We start from the raw sequence: 16,621 nt of genomic DNA on the forward strand, positions 1-16,621 counted from the left end.
GTCACATCCAACTAATGATTCCAAAGAATGAACTGTACATAACTTCAGTCCCATCCACACTACAACTCCCCCAGTGCCCCTGAACAATTTTCATCTTAATATCTCCTCCCTCACTTCCTGCATTCTTTATCCAAAGTTATGCCATCTGACATCTAGCAACACATTTCTTTGTTTGTAAATCAAAAAGGCCATTTTCCATTCACAAGAACTGCAAAGTCACCTGAATCTCTAAATGGATAAGAAAGTTATTCTGTTCTTACTTCATTAGCTTCAGCTAATTTGCTCTCCTTCTCTTGCAGTTTCTTACTCATTGTCTCCATACTTTTCTTATAGGATTTGTTCATCTCCACTTGTTCCTTCAGTTTATTTTCAGCTTCTGTTTCCCTTTCCTGGTACTGCTTTATGCGTGTGAGCAGCTCCTGGTTACGGTCAGCCTCTCGCTTGCAAAGAAGAAAAAAATAACATGAAAAGACACAGAAAACCAGCACAAAGGTGAAGCTCTTTTTGCCTCCCTCACCTCTGCTCCTCGTGGTCACCACAGCATCGCCACAAAGCCATGTTACCAACACCTATAGCCTTTAACCCTTCCACTGGCAAGGACAGGACCAGCAGCTCAATGCCAAGGAACTATTGGCAGTAACAAAGCTAGGAATCCAACTATTGCTCCCTCTGTTAGAGGCATTGAATCTTGGAATGGAGACACGGCCTCACAGACACCACTGCACACTCCACAGCAGATCAAAGATGAAAACATTTGATGCTCTGATTTAAAATTCAGCCACACGTAGCAAGTGTACTTTCAGAACCTCAGAGCTCAGCAGTTGGGTCAGTAAGGCAAACTTTCCTCTGCAACTTCTGGCAGCTGTATGAGGCTATTTAATGGAAAAGCAAGCAGGCTTAAATGCACAGTACTATCAATGAACACAATAAACCTTTTTGCACTCTGACAATCTTTCACACACCTTCTCAATTTTTTCCTACCACAAATTGATTAATGCTTATTTGAAAAATCTGTAGTAAATTGCTTTGCTAATCAAAGCAAATCGAGACATGGATTTACATAGTAAGTAAGGATTATGCAAAGCAGCATGAGCTTCCTAAAACCTTCATTCACATGACTCAAAAAAAGCACAGAATCTGAGCAGGGTGATTACCACAGTGCTGGATTAGTGCTGCTCCCTTTTCTGCACTAGTATTTCAAGGGTTTCTGTGACTGACTCAGCTGGATTCCAGTTTGAACTCTTCATGGCTTAATCCTACATCACCTGACTTCAACAGGAATGAAGACTTGAGTCACTGACCCACTATTTCACAACCACACGCTAAATCCATCACCCAACACTCTTAAAACACAACAAAACACTCAAAAGAAGTCATTTTTAAATAATCAGCTGCACATAAGACCTTTATTATCATAGAGAAGCCAGAGCTCTACTGCCACTTTCAGTGACAAAGCTAAGCAAACATATATGGGCATAAAATCAGAAAGCAAGAAAAGCTATTAGTCCCCGAGTGAGGCTCACAGTCTTATCAATGAAAGCTCTCTTGTGTGACAGTGCACGGTTGGCACTGCTGCCATTCCAATTAAATTACAGTCACAGAAACTAAATACTTGCAATTGTGCCAGCAAAAGTTTAAATACATTTGGGAGAAAAAAGCACTTAAATATTTCCAGGAGAAACAAAGAACAAATCCCTTTTTGTTATTGCTACCCATGACAATTCCAACGCTACGTAACAAAATCTAGTGATCAGATCAGACTGCTCACTGAGCAAACAACGTTCTGACATTCACACAGGATTGGTGCACATTAACAAGTAGCACAACGCATGCACACCATATGCTCTTCAGAAGTCTTTACTACAGATGAGCTCAAGTCTTGCTCTGAAGACTGAGTGCTCATTAGCAGCTGGAGAGCACTTGCTCCTGGACTGCATCTTTTAGTTTCATTCAAAAGGAGTCTGGTATACACATCCTGAGACACAGCACTGCAGACCAAAGCACAGCACGTGAGAACAGCCAGAAGCATTTCCCTGATCCAAGCTAGAACACCAACATGGATACACCTCACATGTTCTAACTCTAACTCTAATAACAGACCATCTACAGTTGTTCTACTTACCTCATAGTTTCTGGCATTAGTGTTAGCTGCCTTCTCCAGCTCAATGCGAGCTCGTTTGTGGCTAAGCTCCATCTGCATCTTCTCCCGTTCCACCTGCAGGAGCTGCGATTTGGAATGGATCTGCCCAGCTTGTTCTTCCAACTGGCCAGTTTATACATGAAAAGAGACAGTACACATCATTAACAGTGCTGCAATAATACTGTCACCTTCTACTCTGTACTATCCAGCTGATAGTTGCATAGCACTTCACAAACTAAAAGGCAACTGTCACCACATTTGTGGTGCTTGTCCTCTCACACCAGTTGTAGATCAGGAAGCCAAGGCCAAGAGCTCAACTACATGGCCAGGAACCTGAATCAAAGCAGAATTAGCTGGAAGGATGTGAATTTAAATTCTGAATTTCAATTCAGAGTTTCATGCAGAATTTCTCATTCTATCTCTAGAGGTACTTTATCTGACAAGATGTACTTCTCTATCTAAAAAAAAGTTAATTACAAAATTACAAATTACAAAAAACTCCCCAAGCATTGCAAAATTAACAGTAGCTACCAATAAGCAGAGATCAGGCACCCAATTAAGTGTAAGCGTGGAGCAAAATAATGTGTTTTATTTTTCTATGACCTGCTACAATATGACACTTCAGATTAAATTACTTTACAACACACCCAATATTACAAGAACACCTCTCTTCTAAGCAATGTACATTTGACACATCACTGGTGGAGGTGGTACAACCAGAGATGCACTGCTGACAAAAAAATCCACACATTTTTTCAGTACTTTTAGTATTTCAAATGTAAAGCAGTTTTATATTAAAAAGACAGTGAGATCATACTATATTTAGAGCCCTACTTAGAAATCATATCAACATACGGAAACTTTATTGCAGCATAATAGAGCTTATAATGCAAGATATCAACTTATTACATGCTGTAAGAGCAAAATGCAGCTTGCAGGAAAAGTCAAGATGACTTGGGGATACAGAGAGAGGCAGACAAGAAATCCCAGCTGACTGGCACACTGAAGCCACAGCAAGTCTCTTCCATGTGTCCACACAAGGAAAATTTAAGGTAAATAAGTGACTTACTGGAAACACATTAACAAGTATAAAGATCCTAGAACATTCTCAGAAAACAAGTCTCTCTTACTGAGCATGCATGAGTAGCAATTTTATAAAGAATGCTCATATCTTGATGAAATAACCCTGATGCTTAGAACGCAAAGGAAGCCACAGCCATACACAAGAGATGCTGCAGGCACCAGCATGCTGAGGACACCTCACCTGCACCCTCTGCTGGTACTGAATCTGCAAGGAGCTCTGAGATGATGCTGGCACAGCCTGCCCGGACACCCCCTCCATACGCTGTGAAATGAAGTTGTTGAAGGATCTCAAGGTGGAGAACACAGTGGTATTATCTTCCAAATCCTCCATAGCTCTGGAAATACATAAAAAGTTATCAGTGAAGCATCCAGAGCAATGTGGAGTATACTGATGCTCCACTTAAAAAAAAAAAAAAAAAAAAAAAAAAAAAAAAAAAAAAAAGGACACATTGCTGCCCTAAGATAACACAAAATGCAACATCTTCCACTTTACACGGCACAGAATCTAACCTGCCTGCCACTGCTGGGGTCACCTCAACCAGAAAACACCACACAACTGAGGCAGAAGTTGTAGATCTCTAGAATGAAGAATTGAGGCAAAAAAAACCTGTTCTCTTCTTAGTGTTTTAACCAAAATGGTTTGCTTTTATTTAGATACATTCCCCCGAATCTCTGCAAGTTAATATACAAACAGAAGTTGCCTTAAGTTCTCCCTTCCTCTGTAATCGGGACAGATTCAGGGATACAAGTTAATACCATCAGACAGGAAGCTCTGCAGCACATCACACAAAGAGAACTTCTTACTCTGCCCCCAAACAAAAAAAGGGCTGAGGCAGGAAGAGAATTAATCCCACACGGGTAGCAAGCTCTACCTTGTATGCAGCCTGATTCTGGTTTCCAAACAGCACGTTGGTATTTAACTTTCAACATGTCTCACCCAACTGACAGACCACTTCCATCAGCAAGACGTAGCTCCTTGTTCACGTAGAAATTTTGGCAAAGTCTTTCTTCAGATTTGCAATAATACTAAATGGCCAAAAATGCATCAAAGCTGGAGGTCGGAAAGGCTGGCAAGGCGCTTCCAGAACAGTTGGGGAACTTTAAGTGAATTCCTCTGAGGCTGTGAGCCCTGCAAGTCCCACAAGCACCAAAGGAGGCTCAGGGCCAGGAAAGGCACCGGCACACACAGACTTACAGCAGCAGCCCAGGCTCAGGGCTGACCCTCAGGCCCACGAGCTCAGAGCAATAACACTCTTTGGACTCACATCATCACAAGGAGCCAATACAACAGAAGCACGCCGGGAAGAGGTCAATCAAACCCCAAACGAAAACGTTTATTAGAAACAAGCACCGCATTACCACCACGGTAATACAACACTGCCAACAGGCGAGCGGCTTCCAGCAAACCGATCTCAAACCGGGCGCAGGGAGAACAGGGACAGCACCAACAAACAAATCAGGCACGCCCTGTTTCCCTGCTGCAAAACACCACCGTTTGTTTTATTTTTGCTCCGTTCAGCGCCCCGCAGCAACCCCGGACCCTACCTCGGGGCGGGCAGCCGAAGGACGGGCAGCAACGGGGCCAGGGGCTCCGTCCGCGAGACGGCAGAGCGGGGCAGAGCGGAGCACGGGGACGCGGCACTGCCCGCCCCGCTCGCTCCCATAGCGCCGCGTTCAGCAACGGGCGAGGCCAAACGGCGGAGGCGGGCTGCGGCGGGCAGTGCGGTGCGGGATTCCCCGGGCACAGCGCTGCACGCCGCCTCCCCGCCGCTCCCCCTCCAGCCCGCACTCACCGCCGCTGCCCCGCTTGGATCTCCCTCCTCGCCCCGCCGCCGAGATCTCGCGCGAACTCGCGCCCGCCTCTCGCGAGAAGAGCGGCCCGCCACGCCGTAATGACGGCACGAGGCGCGCAGCTCTCGTTCCTACCGTAATGCTCCGCGGCGCGGCTGTGTGGCGGCAGGCCGGGCTGTGCCGGGCCCGCTGGCAATCGCGTGGAAATGAAAAACGAAAGTTCACAGTAGTTACCATCTGATAAATCCGTGAGCCATTCAAAATGGTATATTTATGACGAGGAAGATGTGGAAGCCTAAAGAGATAGTGCTGTCATCCCCTTTTACAACTCCTGGCACAGCCATCCTGATAACAGCACTGTTTAATGGAGGAATTGTCGCTTCCAGATAAGGCAGTGGCCAAATCTATTTTTGCAAACAGAACTCTGGCAACTCTATCACGGTTCTATCGGTAGTTCTATCTGTCTGGGCTCTAGGAAAATCTTGTCATTTTGCCTAATAAACATTACTGGTCAGCCATAAAACATTGCTGACAACATAGGCAGGAATTATCTCAGCTGCAGCGATGCTGCCCTGCTGTCACTGGGTTTATGAGCACAGTGAAGCAGCAGTTTCTAAATATGAGCTGTACCTTTAGGAAATGCAGCAAAGCCATCAGCTGAATACTCCACCAGCCAGAGCCAGACATTTGAAATGTCTGTACTGGAGACTGCATGTGGCAATGCAGATTCTGACGTGCACAAAAACGCTGTTTTGATGTGTGCTAATAAGTTACATCAGCTTTTAGGAAAGATGAAGAGGAAATAAATTGGCTCAACCCCCCCCCAACCGGCCCCTCTCGTTCTGACAAGCGCCTTTATGGTTAGTCTCAAATTTGACAGCATTAGAAATGCAATGATTTTCAAGCACACGTTAAGAACTTATATAATCACTGCTTTATTTTCATTTCCATTACAACAGCCCCAGAGGTTGCCTTTCAGATTATTCCTCTCCATTCCCAACTGTTTTCTCCACAGGTGTGAAGCTAGATTGGATGTCTCTGCTTGTGCAATTAGTGGATAAACTCAGTGGGGCAGCACCCTGGTTTTATTTTCATATTTGAAAAGCATGATGTACTTTGTGAGAACTGCAGCAGATTTCCCGAGGTTGTTCTCAACAATCTAATAGTTCAAGCTGGGGATCTTCATGCTGGGAGTTTTCTTTAGACACACGCCACATTCAGATTCCAGTCTGTCTCTGATCACCTGTTTGATAATCTGTATTTCCCAGCTTTCATTTCCCTTTGTACAATCTTGCCAAGTAATAAGATTCAGATGAGTCTTTCCGACTAGCCTGAGGCTTTATAGTTCTCACGTTTTGGAACTGCTCCTTCAATTTGTTTTGAAGAACACGGGACTCATGTCCATCCCAGAATTTACACAGTATTGTTCCTTTTGGCTTTAAAATACTTTCTGACAGATTCACAAGGCCTAAACACAAACCGATCAACTTCTGATGATCCAGCTCTTTAATGCCTGTTGCATTAGGTGCCATGTCGCTCAAGATAACATCCACCTTCTCCGCAGGAAGCAGATTCTGAATCGCCCTTTGTGTTCTTGGGTCTGTAATGTCAACCTGCGACAAGAAGACTGCGCCTTCCAGCGGGGAAATCCGTAGGAGGTCAACTCCAATGACGAAGCCAGTGGGGGCAGCAGGATCTAGGTTGTAAGAATCACAGAATCACAGAATTGTAGGGGTTGGAAGGGACCTCTAGAGATCATTGAGACCAACCCCCCTGCCAAAGCAGGTTCCCTACACCAGGTCGCACAGGTAGGCGTCCAGGCGAGACTTGAATATCTCCAGAGAAGGAGACTCCACAACCTCCTTGGGCAGCCTGTTCCAGTGCTCCGTCACCCTCACCGTGAAGAAGCTCTTACGCACATTCGTGTGAAACTTCCTATGCTGCAGCTTATGTCCGTTTCCCCTCGTCCTGTCTCCACGTACCACTGAAAAGAGACTGGCCTCACCGCTATGGCCGCCACACCTCAGATATTTATAAACCTGGATCAGGTCCCCTCTCAGTCGTCTTTTCTCAAGGCTAAACAGACCCCAGTTCACTTAGCCTTTCTTCATAGGGGAGATGCTCCAGGCCCTTCACCATCTTTGTGGCCCTCCGCTGGACTCTTTCCAAGAGATCCCTGTCTTTTTTCTACTGGGGAGCCCAGAACTGGACACAGTAGTCCAGATGAGGCCTTACGAGGGCAGAGTAGAGGGGGAGGATCACCTCCCTCGACCTGCTGGACACGCTCTTCTTAATGCACCCCAGAATGCCATGGGCCTTTTTGGCCACGAGGGCACACTGCTGGCTCATGGCCAACCTGTCATCCACCAGGACGCCCAGGTCCCTCTCTGCAGAGCTCCTCTCCAGCAGCTCATCCCCCAGCCTGTATTGGTGCATGCAATTATTCCTCCCTAGGTGTAAGATCCTACACTTGCTTTTGTTGAACCTCATCCGGTTTCTTACTGCCCAGCTCTCCAGCCTGTCCAGGTCTCGCTGAATGGCAGCACAGCCTTCAGGCGTGTCAGCCAATCCTCCCAACTTCGTATCATCAGCAAACTTGAACACCACATTGACTTCTTGTGGTTGAAAACAACTTGTGTACACATGAATTCTGTTATATTCAGTAAACAAAAAGTTATCCTTACCTGCCACAATCTTCCTGCCTTTCCATAAATGGTTTGCTGCATGCAGCAATATGGTCTGCTAGTAGTCAAAGCATTTATAATGCTAAAACCCAGTTACATCAGATAGGCAAGAAGTAATCCTATTGTAGTTTTGGGGTGTTTTTTTTTTATTATTTTTTATTTTTGCAGAGCTGGCAGTATAATCCAGCAACAGTACACGTGATAATGCTTTTCCTTATAAATATGAGTGTCTCAAAATATACAAACCACACCCCATCCCGAACACCAAAAATGTGCACTCACCAGTACCTAAGGCATTGACCCTCTCTACAGCAACCTGACTCCAAGCACCAGGTGCTGCTCCACAGTCAAGAACTGAAAGTCCCGGGCGGAGAATATGAAATCTGTCATCTATCTCCAGTAACTTGAAGGCACTCCGGCAACGGTAATGCTGCTGTTTCGCTGCCTTGACGAAGGGATCCCTCAACTGCCGCTCCAGCCACCAGTTCTCTGTGGCAGTTTTCTTCTTCAGGAGCCTCACTGCGCTGTGCAGACAGCTGCGCTGCAGAGGAAGGCTCAGCAAATACTGACAGCTGCCCAAGGAGAAAGGTGACAGTCAGATCGTGCACGGCCACAGCAGAGGTTTCTGAAGCACTGATTCATTTCTACTCTGAACACGGCTCCTGCCATCTGTCACTGCGCTCACCAAAAGCCTCACAACTTCAGATTCCTGGCCTCTTCAGTTCCCCACTCCGTGTACAACGAGCAGAACCATAATGGGGATCAACACCACACTGGTTACTCGCTGAAACAAGGGGGAAGAAGGAGGATCTAATTGCTGGAGCTCTGCAGCTCTCCTCAGGTGTTTTCTGTTCACATGGACACCTGGTGCTGTGAACAAGCCATAACGAGTCCGCCAGCCGTGCCACGGGGTTGCACAGCCTGTGTGCCAGCAGCGGAGCTGGGCTACGACCTCACAACCAGCTCACGCTCCTCACTGACCCCAAGCACTGTGTCAGAGATGTAAGCATGCCTGAACGCCACCTTCCTGTGAAAGGCTTTTAAAGCCGAGAATCCATCATCTTAAGGGGAACTGCAGTCCTCATACAGGCAGTTAGATCACGGAACCACGCTGTGCCACCCAACCCCCTATGGCTGACAGTCGTGTCCCAGCGCTCCCTGAGCTCCGGCAGTTCGGGCCGTGCTCACCGCCCTTCCCCGACCTCCAGCCGCCCCTCCCCTGGCAGCTCCGCGCCATTCCCCCAGGCCACGGTGCCGTTCATCGAGGGACGGGCCCCGCAGCTCCCAGGGTGGAGGGACGGCAGCCCCGAGCCCTGCTCCCCGCTCCCGCCACGCACCGCGGCCCGCACCACGCCATGGCGGCCGCCGCCTCCCGCCCCGCTCTGGGGCGGAGCTGAGGGCGGAGCTGTGGCGGATGAAGCGCGGGAAGAGCCGGGCGCAGGGGAAAGGGGAAACCGTGGTGTTTGGGGGAGGGCCGGGAACAAGGGGATACGGGAAGGTGAAGGGAGAGCGGGGGGAGCGGCGAGCTGGAGGGTCCGTGACGGAGCGGCGGTGCGTGAGGCGCTCCGTGCTGTGCGGAGGGGCTGCGCTGCGCTCCGCACCTCCTCGGCCCGAGCGCTGCCCTCAGGCGCCCCGCACGGCGCAGCGCCATGTCCACCTCCAGGCTCTTCACCCTCGTGCTGGTGGTGCAGCCGCCCCGCGTCCTTTTGGGCATGAAGAAACGCGGGTTCGGAGCCGGGCTCTGGAACGGCTTTGGAGGAAAAGTGCAGCCGGGAGAGAGCATCGAAGATGCTGCGCGCAGGTGAGGCCCGTCCCTGGGAGAGGGGCGGAGGGAGTTGGGCTCTCCTGCGGTTCCGTATCAGCTCCGTAAGCGCCGTGCCGCCTGCCGGGATGGTCCGTAACGGTGGTGCTGAGCCGGCTGCGTGCAGGAAGAAGCGCTGCACGGACGTGTGAAGGAGCAGCACGGCTCCCCATCACCTGGCTACTGCAAACCTCCGAGCGTCTTCCAATCCACGAGTAACTGCAGCTAGCGAGCATCCTATCTGCCGCCCTCCTGACCCGCTGACACCAATTGCTCGAGCAGAGAGCAGAGGCTCTTGCGATATTCCTGTAGATGCACCATTCTCGTTTGGCCGTATAGCGGCGTTGCAGCTTATGGCAGCGGGCTGCTGCTGCCTTAAAGATGCTAAATTCCACTTACATTTTTAGTACTCTGCAAGGAGAACTTAGTGACAGAATACTAGGAATTTCACCTGGAAGTGCCTTATGAACGGCACTGTAGAAACTGACTGTTTCACTGCATGCGGGCACTGAATTCAGGAACAGAATTCTGTCGCTCCAGGGTTTGGACAGCAATGATTCTCTGCAGGACTTTCTTCATTTTAGTCACTGAAGTGAAACAGCAAGATTCTACCTTGTTTACACGAGCTTTGCAGATACAAAGCCATGCTTTGCTACCTCCTTGATCTATCCCCAACTTTACCTTTGCACCTGCAGGAAGTTTCGTGCTGCTCAACAGATTCCTAACAGCTTTTGCGCTGTTTCCTCAGCTGTGTCAGTGCAACCGCCGGGGCTGTGTGGTGAGTGAGCTCATCAGGGGAGAAGAGGCCTCTGTCTGTGTGCAGCGGAGCACCAGGTTAATGCAGCTGGTGCTTACATCGTGTCTCTACGTACAATTTATCGTCTCTTGAGTTGAGGGTGGGAGATCTATCTCACTACTTAAATCAGGCCTTTGTTTGCTCATGTCATCAATGAGTATGGACTGAAATGACTTGATTAATTTAGAATTTGATTTCCCACGCATGTATTTATCTGTGCTAGCTTGGGGTCAAAAACTGGAGCTGTAATTCCCACGAGATGCTATGTGGTGGACGTCCCAGCAATCTCAGTGCAATGTGACACAGCAGAAACAACGCCTGCTGCTGCAGACTGTGACACAGTCTGCTCTGCTGCCATTTCTTCAGAGCTCATTGGAATTGAGTACAGAATTATATCCCTGACTCCTGCTCAGGTCAGCTGAGGAGAAAGCAGTCCCCAGAGGCAGGGCCAGCTGGGCATGCTGCCCTCCTTCCTGACTGGGAGCTGCACCAGCACAGGGCTGCCGGCCCTGGGACGAGTGTGGGTTCAGCTCTCCTCCAGGAGGTGTCGTGCAGCCCGAGTAAAACTTCACCACAGCGCTCTGCTCTGTGGCAGGATTTGAGGTGTTAGGCTGTGGTTGCCTCAGCTGGCGTTGCAGTGGTGTAACCTGAAGTTAATCTTTATAGGCTGGACTGCTAGGTATTAAGCTGCAGTGAGAACAGAGTTCCCTGAATGATCGCTGTGCTCCACTGACTCCATCATGTTCCCACGGGCACCTGGGTGCTCACAGCTATTCAGTGGCACATCCTATAAAGAAAGCTTTCAGCTAGTGCAATTTCTCCAGTTTTCTATCCACTGTAATGTTTCTATTTACTATATCCAGAGCCCAACAGCTCACAGATAAATTATTGAATAAACCACAGCAGTGTTTTGCTTATTGGACCTTTACCATAGCCTGTGAAACGAGGCTTTTAGTTTTCTTGGTTGAAAACTGCCTCTGTTTTTGGCATCATTTTCCAGGAATATCAACCAGAATTAGCTAAGGCATCAGATTGCAGTACAGTTTGGAAGGATGGGATCCATGAAACTGATGCCAGAGAAAGCTGGAGCCTTAAAAATCATTTCTGTTTTGAAATTGTTGGGTTTCTGCCAAATGTACAACTACATTAATTATTATCTTTATCTGAAGATAGTTCAAAGTATCCCTTACCTTTGTAGGTAGTAGACTAACCAGGACAAGTTTCAAGGTCTCTTAGCAGCAGGTTAAAAAAAAAAAAACATGAGCTTGTGGCATAGACAGAAAGAAAAAGTGATTTGAAGTGCTTCAAGTGGCCACACATGGTAAGGCCTTGAAAAGAGCTGCTTGGCAAGTCTCACAAACTGCTCTTAGAAGACTTGTCTCTCAGCTGTCTCTTACACGGAATGTACTTATGAGGAGGAGAAACTGAAGGTTTATATGATTATTTTGTGGTTTTGATATGGCTTTTAACTGGGAGGTCACACAGTGCATACTATTACTTACATGAGCTTCACTTTGCCTCAGAAGTCGCTGATTTTTGTAGCAGCATAGATGAGATGTTCTCATCTTTCTTATCTATGTCACCACAGTTCTAAAAGCTTTAGCGTGATGTTGGCAAAGCCTTCTGCTTGCCTAAACAAAGCTCTTCTCAGAGTTCTTAAGCCACATCCAGCTCCAGCCTTAACACATTTGTGATAGCCCATTTCTAAGTAGCCTCAGGAAATATCATCTCTTGCATGGAATGTAAGCCCTACCAGGTCATCTTTGTTGGTGAATTCTCCCCCTCTAACACAATACTTTCCCACTGGCTTCTATAGCACACTAAGGTAACTCATGGTCAGTCTGACATCGCTCCAATCTGGTGCCAGTGGGCTACAGTGTGATGTGAGCCAGAACTCTGCTTTGTTGCAGGCGCAGGAGGAGTTCTGAACGTAGTGTAAAGTTAATGGCTGCTTTTTGTTCTCCCACTGCTTGCTTTCCTACAAAAACACCTGTTTTTTGTATAGGGAGCTCCTGGAAGAGAGTGGGCTGACTGTGGACACCTTGCAGAAGATGGGTCAGATCACTTTTGAATTCATAGGCAACTCTGAACTGATGGAAGTTCACGTTTTCCGAGCGGATCAGTTTCATGGAGAGCCAAAGGAAAGCGATGGTGGGTAACTCGTGGAGCTGATGTGTGTTTGCTTTTGAAATGCACTGCTCATACATAAATGCAGAACTGTTCCTGCAGAAATTCCAGAGGAGGGAGGCAGCTGGGCTGTAACCCAAAGCTGTTTGTTGACACAGTGGAACTCCAGGCAGCAAAAAACCATGAGAAAATTTCATACAAAATTGTTTTTTCCCCCAACAGAAATGCAGCCTCAGTGGTTTCAACTGGATGAGGTGCCATTCCAACAAATGTGGCCAGATGATGTCTTTTGGTTCCCATTGGTGCTTCAAAGAAAGTTGTTTCGTGGCTACTTTAAGTTCCAAGGACAAGACACCATTGTGGAGCACACCCTGAAAGAAGTAGAGGAAGTTTAAGAGGAAGACAGAAGCGTTCATTCCCCGTGCTGGTGCCCACATTGGGCTGGGACACCACGAGTGCTTCCAGGGGGCTCCTTTCTCAGCTCCCCAGCAAGAAGAGGGTGATTGCCAGGTCATGGGGAAGCAAAGAAAATAAGGGGGTTTCTTAGAGCAGCAATAAACATAGTAAGAATTTCCATGCTGTGAAGTCCCTGACCTGCCCGCCCAACCCACTCAGCCATGGGCGAGGCCAAACGGCGGAGGCGGGCTGCGGCGGGCAGTGCGGTGCGGGATTCCCGGACACAGCGCTGCACGCCGCCTACCCGCCGCTCCTCCTCCAGCCCGCACTCACCGCCGCTGCCCCGCTTGAGTCTCCCTCCTCCTCTCGCCGGCGAGATCTCACGCGAACTCGCGCCCGCCTCTCGCGAGAAGAGCGGCCCGCCACTCCGTAATGACGGCACATGGCGCGCAGCCTTTATTCCTACCGTAATGCCCCGCCCGGTTGTGCAGCAGCCGCGCGCGTCCCCGGGTCGTGCCGCCGCGGTGAAGCTGCCGGGCCGCCTCCGGCACGTCCGGCGAATACAGCCATGCCTCAGCGTGTGCTCGTTGTGCAGTTGAAACGCAACAACCCGCCAAAAAAATCAGACAGGCAGCGATCCACCACGGTCCCCGCTTGGAGGCCCGCATCAGCCGCTGCCCTGCTCTGCCTGAGCAAGCACGGCTCGGTGTCAACGGGGGCTGTGCCTCAGAGCCACGGGGAAACGGCGATGTCCGGATTGCAGCACGGCTGTGTGGCGGCAGCGGACAGAGGAAGGCTCAGCAAACACTGACAGCTGCCCAAGGAGAAAGGTGACAGTCAGATCGTGCACGGCCACAGCAGAGGTTTCTAAAGCACGATTCATTTCTACCCTGAACACGGCTCCTGCCATCTGTCACTGCGCTCACCAAAAGCCTCACAACTTCAGAGATTCCTGGCCTCTTCAGTCCCCCGCTCCGTGTACAACGAGCAGAACCATAATGGGGATCAACACCGCACTGGTTACTCGCTGAAACAAGGGGGAAGAAGGAGGATCTCATTGCTGGAGCTCTGCAGCTCTCCTCAGGTGTTTTCTGTTCACATGGACACCTGGTGCTGTGAACAAGCCATAACGAGTCCGCCAGCCGTGCCATGGGGCTGCACAGCCTGTGTGCCAGCAGCGGAGCTGGGCTACGACCTCACAACCAGCTCACGCTCCTCACTGACCCCAAGCACTGTGTCAGAGATGTAAGCATGCCTGAACGCCACCTGTAGGGACGTTCGGCCCAGGCAGGACAGGTGTGAAGATTACAGGTGTGAAGCTTTCAGCTGCGTTCCCACGGGGCCGGGCAGGGCTGTCCCCTGTGCCCAGTCTCCGCTCATTTGAGGATGGCTCTGAGCGCTGTGTGGACGAAGGTCATTTTCTGTGGAGGAGTGTTCCGTACTGGGGAGTTCCTCATCACCAGTGGGGTGAGTATAGTTTTTCCTTTTTACAATAATTAGTGCTTCTGGTAGGGCATTGCTGAGTATTGTCAGGAATTCTGGTGAAGCAGTCTTACTGCTTCAGTGACCCGACATTAGTTATCCATGAACGGCTTTAAAAGCCGAGGACCATCGTTTTCCGGGGAAGGAGGCGTGGGCTGATCATACAAGAAGCCTAGATTAAGGTCCGTCTCGTATTGGAAACGTCCCACAAGGCACAGGCTTAACCCTATGGCTGACAGCGGTGTCCCAGCGCTCCCTGAGCTCCGGCAGCGCGCACCGCCCGACCCGCAGCCGCCCCGCTCCTGGCAGTTCAGTGCCGGTCACCAAGGGACGGGTCTCGCAGCTCCCAGGGTGGAGGGACGGCAGCCCCGAGCCCTGCTCCCCGCTCCCCGCCACGCACCTCGCCACGCCATGGCGGCCGCCGCCTCCCGCCCCGCTCTGGGGCGGAGCTGCGGCGGATGAGGCGCGGGAAGAGCCGGGATGGGAGTGGGAGAACGGAAGGGATACGGAGACCGTGGAAGGAGAACGGCGGGAGGGTCTGTGATGGGGCGGCGGTGCGTGAGGCGCTCCGTGCTGTGCGGAGGGGCTGCGCTGCGCCCCGCGCCTCCTCGGCCCGAGCGCTGCCCTCAGGCGCCCCGCACGGCGCAGCGCCATGTCCGCCTCCAGGCTCTTCACCCTCGTGCTGGTGGTGCAGCCGCCCCGCGTTCTCCTGGGAAAGAAGAAGAGCGGGTTCGGAGCCGGGCTCTGGAACGGCTTTGGAGGAATCGTGCAGCCGGGAGAGAGCATCGAGGATGCTGCGCGCAGGTGAGGCCCGGCCCTGGGAGAAGGGCGGAGGGAGATGGGCACACGGGGAGGTTGAAAACTGCCTCTGTTTTAGGCATCGTTTTTCAGGAATATCAACCAGAATTAGCTAAGGCATCAGATTGCGGTACAGTTTTGAAGGATGGGACCCGTGAAACTGATGCTAGAGAAAGCTGGAGCCTTAAAAATCATTTCTGTTTTGAAATTGTTGGGTTTCTGCCAAATGTGCAAGTACGTTAATCATTTATTATTATCTGAAGGTAATTCAAAGTATCCCTTACCTTTGTACTGTAGAATAACCAGGGCAAGTTTTGAGGCCTCTTAGCAGCAAGTTTAAAAAAAAAAAAAAAAGAAGCCATGAATGTGTCGTATGGACAGAAAGAAAAAGTGACTTGAAGTGCTTCAAGTGGCCATGCATGGTGAGGCCTTGAAAAGAGCTGCTTGGCAAGTCTCACAAACTGCTCTTAAGACTTGTCTCTCAGCATGTCTCTTACACGGAACGTACTTCTGAGGAGCAGAAACTGGCCACTGTGGGGCACTGAGGAACTCGTGAGTCAGCCTGACATCGCTCCAGTCTGGTGCCAGTGGGCTACAGTGTGATGTGAGCCAGAACTCTGCTTTGTTGCAGATACAGCTGTCAGCTGTAATTCACTGGAGGAGTTCTGAATGTAAAGTTAATGGCTGCTTTTTGTTCTCTCATTGCTTGTTTTCATGTATGTCTATTTCTTGTGCAGGGGGCTCAAGGAAGAGAGTGGGCTGACTGTGGACACCTTGCAGAAGATGGGTCAGATCACTTTTGAATTCATAGGCAACTCTGAACTGATGGAAGTTCACGTTTTCCGAGTGGATCAGTTTCATGGAGAGCCAAAGGAAAGTGATGGTGGGTAACTCGTGGAGCTGATGTGTGTTTGCTTTTGAAATGCACTGCTCATACATAAATGCAGAACTGTTCCTGCAGAAATTCCAGAGGAGGGAGGCAGCTGGGCTGTAACCCAAAGCTGTTTGTTGACACAGTGGAACTCCAGGCAGCAAAAAACCATGAGAAAATTTCAAACAAAATTGTTTTTTCCCCCAACAGAAATGCAGCCTCAGTGGTTTCAGATGGATGAGGTGCCATTCAAACAAATGTGGCCAGATGATGTCTTTTGGTTCCCTTTGGTTTTTCAAAGAAAGTTGTTTCGTGGCTACTTTAAGTTCCAAGGACAAGACACCATTGTGGAGCACACCCTGAAAGAAGTAGAGGAAGTTTAAGAGGAAGACAGAAGCATTGATTCCCCGTGCTGGTGCCCACATTGGGCTGGGACACCACGAGTGCTTCCAGGGGGCTCCTTTCTCAGCTCCCCAGCAAGAAGAGGCTGACTGCCAGGTCATGGGGAAGCAAAGAAAATAAGGGGGTTTCTTAGAGCAGCAATAAACATAGTAAGAATTTCCATGCTGTGAAGTCCCTGACTATTATATGCTTGAATAGTTACTTGATTACAATTCTTGAGAAATGAAGGGCTAACAGGAGGTTCTTATGT

The 16,621-nt window shown here is 49.6% G+C and overlaps 4 protein-coding genes across 6 annotated transcripts in view; 2 read left to right on the forward strand and 2 right to left on the reverse strand.

Moving 5' to 3' along the window:
* MAD1L1 (mitotic arrest deficient 1 like 1) overlaps positions 1–5,119 on the reverse strand; it is a 321,728-nt gene extending 316,609 nt beyond the window's left edge. The window contains exons 1-4 of one of the 2 annotated variants that reach the window (XM_085237768.1): positions 5,017–5,119; positions 3,405–3,558; positions 2,123–2,263; positions 261–440 (exon numbers count right to left, since the gene is read on the reverse strand). In XM_085237768.1, the coding sequence (XP_085093894.1) occupies positions 261–440; positions 2,123–2,263; positions 3,405–3,554 (471 nt within the window). In that variant the 5' untranslated portion in view covers positions 3,555–3,558; positions 5,017–5,119. Of the gene's footprint in view, positions 1–260; positions 441–2,122; positions 2,264–3,404; positions 3,559–4,768; positions 4,984–5,016 lie in introns of those variants that run through there. The other variant, XM_085237767.1, reaches the window with a different exon arrangement.
* Positions 5,120–5,925: 806 nt separating this feature from the next.
* Positions 5,926–9,070, reverse strand: MRM2 (mitochondrial rRNA methyltransferase 2). 2 transcript variants are annotated; one of them, XM_085237773.1, is made up of 3 exons: positions 9,048–9,070; positions 7,981–8,270; positions 5,926–6,710 (listed from the first exon to the last, which is right to left on the reverse strand). In XM_085237773.1, the coding sequence occupies exons 1-3, from the start codon at positions 9,053–9,055 to the stop codon at positions 6,286–6,288; spliced, it is 723 nt and encodes a 240-aa protein (XP_085093899.1). In that variant the 5' UTR covers positions 9,056–9,070; the 3' UTR covers positions 5,926–6,285. The 2 variants fall into 2 exon arrangements, with proteins under 2 accessions (XP_085093899.1, XP_085093900.1); XM_085237774.1 differs by lacking the exon at positions 9,048–9,070 and adding an exon at positions 8,887–8,986.
* Positions 9,071–9,174: 104 nt separating this feature from the next.
* NUDT1 (nudix hydrolase 1) lies at positions 9,175–12,996 on the forward strand. The gene is made up of 3 exons (XM_085237775.1): positions 9,175–9,499; positions 12,301–12,446; positions 12,645–12,996. Exons 1-3 carry the CDS (start codon positions 9,348–9,350, stop codon positions 12,815–12,817), a joined length of 471 nt encoding a protein of 156 aa, XP_085093901.1. The 5' UTR covers positions 9,175–9,347; the 3' UTR covers positions 12,818–12,996.
* Positions 12,997–13,209: 213 nt separating this feature from the next.
* LOC100549281 (oxidized purine nucleoside triphosphate hydrolase-like) lies at positions 13,210–16,531 on the forward strand. The gene is made up of 4 exons (XM_085237776.1): positions 13,210–14,285; positions 14,949–15,104; positions 15,836–15,981; positions 16,180–16,531. Exons 2-4 carry the CDS (start codon positions 14,953–14,955, stop codon positions 16,350–16,352), a joined length of 471 nt encoding a protein of 156 aa, XP_085093902.1. The 5' UTR covers positions 13,210–14,285; positions 14,949–14,952; the 3' UTR covers positions 16,353–16,531.
* Positions 16,532–16,621: the final 90 nt, after the last annotated feature.

The sequence above is a fragment of the Meleagris gallopavo genome, chromosome 16 (genome assembly GCF_905368555.1).
Source record: "Meleagris gallopavo chromosome 16, MGAL_WU_HG_1.1, whole genome shotgun sequence".
Classification (NCBI taxonomy): Eukaryota; Metazoa; Chordata; class Aves; order Galliformes; family Phasianidae; genus Meleagris; species Meleagris gallopavo.

Bases quoted from the DNA above. Each gene is read 5' to 3' on its own strand.
- MRM2 (XM_085237774.1), bottom strand. From the start codon at position 8,960: ATGAACGGCACCGTGGCCTGGGGGAATGGCGCGGAGCTGCCAGGGGAG. The intron at 8,271-8,886 runs GTGAGCACGGCC...CTCCTTGGGCAG, and splicing joins CTGGAGGTCGGGGAAGGGCG to CTGTCAGTATTTGCTGAGCC. The intron at 6,711-7,980 runs GTGAGTGCACAT...CTTACAACCTAG, and splicing joins GGTCAATGCCTTAGGTACTG to ATCCTGCTGCCCCCACTGGC.
- NUDT1 (XM_085237775.1), top strand. From the start codon at position 9,348: ATGTCCACCTCCAGGCTCTTCACCCTCGTGCTGGTGGTGCAGCCGCCC. The intron at 9,500-12,300 runs GTGAGGCCCGTC...TTTTTTGTATAG, and splicing joins ATCGAAGATGCTGCGCGCAG to GGAGCTCCTGGAAGAGAGTG. The intron at 12,447-12,644 runs GTGGGTAACTCG...TTCCCCCAACAG, and splicing joins AGAGCCAAAGGAAAGCGATG to AAATGCAGCCTCAGTGGTTT.
- LOC100549281 (XM_085237776.1), top strand. From the start codon at position 14,953: ATGTCCGCCTCCAGGCTCTTCACCCTCGTGCTGGTGGTGCAGCCGCCC. The intron at 15,105-15,835 runs GTGAGGCCCGGC...TTTCTTGTGCAG, and splicing joins ATCGAGGATGCTGCGCGCAG to GGGGCTCAAGGAAGAGAGTG. The intron at 15,982-16,179 runs GTGGGTAACTCG...TTCCCCCAACAG, and splicing joins AGAGCCAAAGGAAAGTGATG to AAATGCAGCCTCAGTGGTTT.